Source organism: Capricornis sumatraensis, chromosome 5 (assembly GCF_032405125.1).
Source record: "Capricornis sumatraensis isolate serow.1 chromosome 5, serow.2, whole genome shotgun sequence".
Taxonomy (NCBI): Eukaryota; Metazoa; Chordata; class Mammalia; order Artiodactyla; family Bovidae; genus Capricornis; species Capricornis sumatraensis.
In genome coordinates, this window is record NC_091073.1 from 69,754,472 (window position 1) to 69,760,471 (window position 6,000).

Below are 6,000 nucleotides of genomic sequence, written 5' to 3' on the forward strand. Positions count from 1 at the left end.
AGGCAGGCCTCTTCCCTAGAGCCTTCAGAGAGAATAACCTTGCTGACACTTGATTTCAGACCTTCAGCCTTCACAACTGTGAGAGAATGAATTTCTGTTTTTAAGCCACCAGTTCAGTTCAATTCAGTTCAGTCGCTCAGTTGTGTCCGACTCTTTGCGACCCCATGAATTGCAGCACGCCAGGCCTCCCTGTCCATCACCATCTCCCGGAATTTACCCAAACTCATGTCCATCGAGTTGGTGATGCCATCCAGCCATCTTATCCTCTATTGTCCCCTTCTCCTCCTGCCCTCAATCCCTCCCAGCATCAAGGTCTTTTCCAATGAGTCAACTCTTCACATGAGGTGGTCAAAGTATTGGTTTCAGCTTCAGCATCAGTCCTTCCAATGAACACCCAGGACTGATCTCCTTTGGGATAGACTGGTTGGATTTCCTTGCAGTCCAAAGGACCCTCAAGAGTCTTGTCCAACACCACAGTTCAAAAGCATCAATTCTTCGGCACTCAGCTTTCTTCACAGTCCAATTCTCACATCCATACATGACTACTGGAAAAACCATAGCCTTGACTAGACGGACCTTTGTTGGCAAAGTAATGTCTCTGCTTTTGAATATGCTGTCTAGATTGGTCATAACTTTCCTTCCAAGGAATAAATGTCTTTTAATTTCATAGCTGCAATAACCATCTACAGTGATTTGGGAGCCCCCCAAAATAAAGTCTGACACTGTTTCCACTGTTTCCCATCTATTTCCCATGAAGTAATGGGACCGGATGCCATGATCTTAGTTTCCTGAATGTTGAGCTTTAAGCCAACTTTTTCACTCTCTTTCACTTTCATCAAGAGGCTCTTCAGTTCCTCTTCACTTTCTGCCTTAAGGGTGGTGTCATCTGCATATCTGAGGTTATTGATATTTCTCCTGGCAATCTTGATTCCAGCTTGTGCTTCTTCCAGCCCAGTATTTCTCAGGATGTACTCTGCATATAAGTTAAATAAGCAGGGTGACAGTATACAGCCTTGACGTAGCCACCAAGTCTGTGGTAATTAATTATGGCTGCCTTAAGAATGAACGCACCACTCTACATCATAGTGGGATTGGGGGAGTTTTTTTGATTTTCGCTCCAGCAGAGACTCCTTTCCTCTCTCTACTTCAGCTGCTTTTTGTTTCACCATAGTTTTCTCTCTGCAACACCCCTCATGACCTTCAGGTCCCCAGTTTCTGCTACTACTGTTGTCGTTTCCACATCTTAGTGCAGTGTTTGGCTTCAGACTTGGGATGCCTTGAGCTCATTGTGGTGAAAACACAGAGGGGCTGAGAGGATGCCTGCCTGCAGGCTCCTCTGCCCACCTCTAACCAGCTGTGAGTAAAAACTGTGGCACCTGACCACTCAGATTCTTCACCTGTGAAACATAGATGAACACCAGCCTTGCTAGGTTACTGAGCTTAAAATATGATACCTGAGGAAGGGCCTTGTAAAAGTGAAGGCTCAATTAAACTTGTAAGAAGCTATTCCATTATTATTAAAAACCTTACTAAAGATAAAGACCCTGGGAAATAGAAACCATGTGTGTCTGATCTCAGAGTCATTTTGTTTGCCTTTATTTCATTGACTCGATTCAGAGGAGGAAGGTCCATGATTTGTCTTAATTCCTGGGAAGTGAAGTTTCTAATACACTTACTGACAACCCCAGAACTGGTTGCCAGACCTCCCACTATAAACTGGGAAAGATGAAATATCGAAGGGATCTGAAATGCTGGCTATATTTCTTAACTTCTTGTCTTTTCTTGAGAATGAACTATCAATAACAAAGGTTCTTAAATTCAACTTATTGGCAAGCATCTTTAGAGATTTTGGCATCATGAAACTTTCATATTTAAAAAAAATAAGCTTGGTGAAGGAGGAAATTTTAATGATATACCTAGATTTTAAAGTAAAAATTCTTAAATTTAAACTGGCTTGTAGCAAATGGTCAATCTTAATTTAAATGGCAGTGAAGAAAGTGAAATAATTAAAACCAGCCAAGTAAGTAACAATTAGACTAATACTTTTCCCTCTAGTCATTAAATTCTTGTTTTATGTCATTTTTACATACATTATTTAGGGCATTTCATCAATTTAAAAAACACACTTTTTTTCACATTTTAACAACTATGAAATCAAGATGTGTCTGGTGGTCAGTGTGGTCTATTATAATGCCTAGTTATAATCGATATGGATGGTTGTTTTGTTTTCTTATCTGAGTGGTACTTGTGGGTGCATTTTACAATTGAGGAGTCTTACATTTTAGGAAATACCATATTTGATTTAGTGAAGATGGAAACTGTGAGACCTGTAGATAAATTTCTTTTTCTTCTTATAGTGTTCTTACCAAATCTCAATGTAACAAGTGTGCCACATTTTCTGCCTCGGAAATACATACTTGATATGTACACTGTTTGCTATAGAATTCAGTCATTCATTCTTTTTGAGAACAAATGCATCATTAGGAAGAGAAGATATAATTTTAAGACTGAAGGGTAGAAACTAGATTTAGAAATAAAAACACAATACAGTGTAAGGAAATATTAAACAGTTTCATTTCCATAATCACATCCTTGCAAAATGTCTTTACAGACGCAGTGAGTTTTCTGTTACGAGTCTGAGCTAACGACATGGGTAAGAGTTCTGGTTTCCAGTTCCCAATCTGCTGCTTGATAACACCTATCCTTTCTGAAGTTGGCTTACCTATTACACAAAGTGATTGAGCTGAATGGTTTCCAAGATCTGTTTCATTTTTAGGAACCTCTGGTAATTCTCATTTTAAAAAGATTTAGTCAAACAAACATTTTAATACATCTCCTACTCAGGTCCACAAAGCATAACTGCTTCTGGGTTCGCTTGTCTTACCAATGTGGTCGACGACTGGCTGAAAGTTTTCATTTACAGAGACACTATAAAGAAACAAAAGTATTGTGAGTCAAACAACAAAATTATGCTAAATTACTTTTTAATTAAACAGACCAGAATAAATGAAGAGCTAAGCTTTATGACAAGAGGACTTTAGGAAATCAGTGAACAGCTAGGAACTGAAATAGTATTATTCTATTTTGTACTTTTAAGTGGATATATAACTTTTGCAATAAAAGATTAGTCCTTCAAACACCCAGTTAAAATGAAAATTCCTACATGTCACACCTTGTCCCGGAAGGGTTACCCACATGTTTTCATGGATCTTTGCAAGAAGGATGTGCAAGGGAATAAAGAAACACTTACAAGAATCCAGAGTCCAGCCACTGCTGAATAATTTCTTGTTTCGAATCTTCTACAAATGAGAAACAGACCAGTCAGTCAAAATATAACTGGGTGAAGAGATATCACCCATTAGTTAGCCACTACCCAATAGGTCCATTTCCTAGTATTTAATCACATGTTTCTATAAGCAGAGTCATTTTTCCCCCAAGGCAAAACTTTCTGTTTTCCATAATTGGCTTTTCCTGAGAATAAAGTATAAACTTGCCAAAAGAGTATAACTTAAAGAGAAAGAAAATGTGGAAAGGAAAAAAGAGCAAGAGATGTTAGAATAATTTTTAAATTACCTGGTGTGATACAAAGGCTGAAAAAGCATGGGAGATTTTTGCCTTTCTCTTGTTGAATATAAATCACATGGAGCCTCTCCTTACTGAATCACATGTACCTAAGGCAGCTAGCCAGTGATGTTTATTTGCAAGGAGTTCTCTGCCAGGTTAGAAAGTAAATTTGCATTCATTCCAGGGGCAAATTGCACTCCAGTTCCAGAATTGCCAAAGGCACCCTGTGTTATAAAAGCATCAGTCTTTTAAGGTGGATCTTTGTCACTGCCTCAACCAACTAGTCAAGAGGCAAAAAGCAAAGGCTATAAAAGCAGTTTTTCCTGTAAATATTTGTTTCCTTTCCAGTTGGTTACAGGTTACTCTGGGCTTATTTTCTCTGACTTTATCCTAAGAAGCAGTAAGATACCTGAATTACTCCCTCACAAGATGTCTGGTGAACCAAAAAGGCCAAGGGGACATCGGAGATGCTTAGTCTTCAACTGAGTTACTGTGAAGGGATAGAATAAATTGGTGGTGGCAAGGAAGAAAAGCCATCAAACAGTTACATTATAAACAAGCAAATAAGAAATCATAGTGAAAGGACAAATATTTTCTTACTTATTACTCTGTAAACAATTAAAATTAGTAGCAACACCTTGTACAAGGCTCTGCAAATAAAAGCCTTTCAATAAGATGTTTGATGTCCTGCAAGAAGTCTCATATCTCTGGCATGAACGCCACAGTTTTGGGGTCCTAGGGGACTTAGAATGAGGGGACATTGGAGTGGAAAGGAAGCCAAGTTCATTCTTTAGTTGGTCTGTTTCCATTAAGAAGGTTTGTATTTTAAGTGTCTGTAGGTGAAGTCAGATGTGCCCATTTCATAAAAGTTTTTGGTTATCATACCAGCAACACTGGCATCTTAACATTCAAGTCCTTGTTCCAAAATCATTTGCCCCCAGCCGAAGCTCCCCATCCCTCACCACTCATAATTGGTTGGTTTCAAATAACCCTGATGGCCTGTTCTCACCCAGCAGGGGGTTGGTGAGACTGCGGCTCTCCTCCTCAGAGCCAGGGGGCAGCTGCTCATCCAGGGGAGCCCATGTCCGCTTGGTGGACTTCAGGATGTCTCTTCTGCTCTTTTCCCGGCCTCGGTGTGACTTCTCCTCCATCATAAGAGAGTAATTCAGCATGCTAATTAAAAACACACACACACAAACAAATGAGACACAACAAGTTCAGCTTCCAGGCTTGGTTCAGTAAGACGGAGAGGACCAGAGGGCTCACAATCCAATGAATGGATCTAGCTTCACAATTTCTGGGAGCCTGGCTCATATCCAAGCAAGTTCCCTGCCTCAGTGTGAGAACTGTTTCTTTTTGAATGGAGACACAGCTGGAGGCCAGGGACTAACCGGCCTCACCCTTTATCCGGCCACATCCACACTCTGGAAGATTGAATCTAGTGGTCTTGGTAGTGGATGAGAAGTAAAGAAACTGGACTGGAGAGTGCCCCCAAGGAGAAAATTTAAAAGCATTGATTAACATAATAAGTATCCTACAAACCTGCCCAATAGTTACATTTATAATGTTGTTTAGAGACCCAAAATGTAAAAAATGAGAAGGGCGTTGGCAATAGATCAACCTGGCTGAATCTCATCTCTGCAACTTATTGTGTGGGCTTGTACAAATTGTATAATTTCTCTGCATTTCCTTATTTTTAACTGGGGGTAAATTGTACTGAATTTTAATAACCTTTAACCTCAGCAGAATCTTTATTATGTGCTGGATACTATGCTGAATTCTATAATCTGTTATTTAATTTGTCAATGAAAGAAGTAATCTAATTGTCACAATTTTGTAGTAAATTTAAGAGCAGTGGGGTTAATTGCATACCCAAAGTTACACAACAAACAAGATTTAAACCCAGGTTCTGTACTCCAAACATGCTCCCATGACTATTAAACTGTGTATGAGGCTTCCCTGATGGCTGAAGTGGTTAAGTATCTTCCTGCAATGCAGGAGACATAGGTTCGATCCCTAGGTCATGAAGAGCCTGTGGAGGAGGACATGGCAACCCACTCCATTATTTTTGTCTGGAGAATCCCATGGACAGAGGAGCCAGGAGGGCTACAGTCCATAGGGCTGCAGAGTCAGACACAACTGAGCATGCAGATTCATGCTCATCTGCCCGAAAGGATGGTGAGACAACTGGGATATTAATAAATATATTATGCACATGATGGGAGAAGGCAATGGCACCCCACTCCAGTACTCTTGCCTGGAAAATTCCATGGACAGAGGAGCCTGGTGGGCTGCAGTCCATGGGGTCGCTAGGAGTCGGACACGACTGAGCGACTTCACTTTCACTTTTCACTTTCATACATCGGAGAAGGAAATGGCAACCTACTCCAATGTTCTTGCCTGGAGAATCCCAGGGACGGGGGAGCCTGGTGGGCT

The 6,000-nt window shown here is 40.3% G+C and overlaps 1 protein-coding gene across 1 annotated transcript in view; it reads right to left on the reverse strand.

Moving 5' to 3' along the window:
* The window catches only part of ITPRID1 (ITPR interacting domain containing 1), a 90,151-nt gene extending 85,436 nt beyond the window's left edge, over positions 1-4,715 (reverse strand). Inside the window, exons 1-3 of the mRNA XM_068972404.1 lie at positions 4,574-4,715; positions 3,251-3,299; positions 2,885-2,928 (exon numbers count right to left, since the gene is read on the reverse strand). Coding sequence (XP_068828505.1) covers positions 2,885-2,928; positions 3,251-3,299; positions 4,574-4,715 — 235 coding nt within the window. The remainder of the gene's footprint in view (positions 1-2,884; positions 2,929-3,250; positions 3,300-4,573) is intronic.
* Between the last annotated feature and the right edge of the window lie 1,285 nt (positions 4,716-6,000).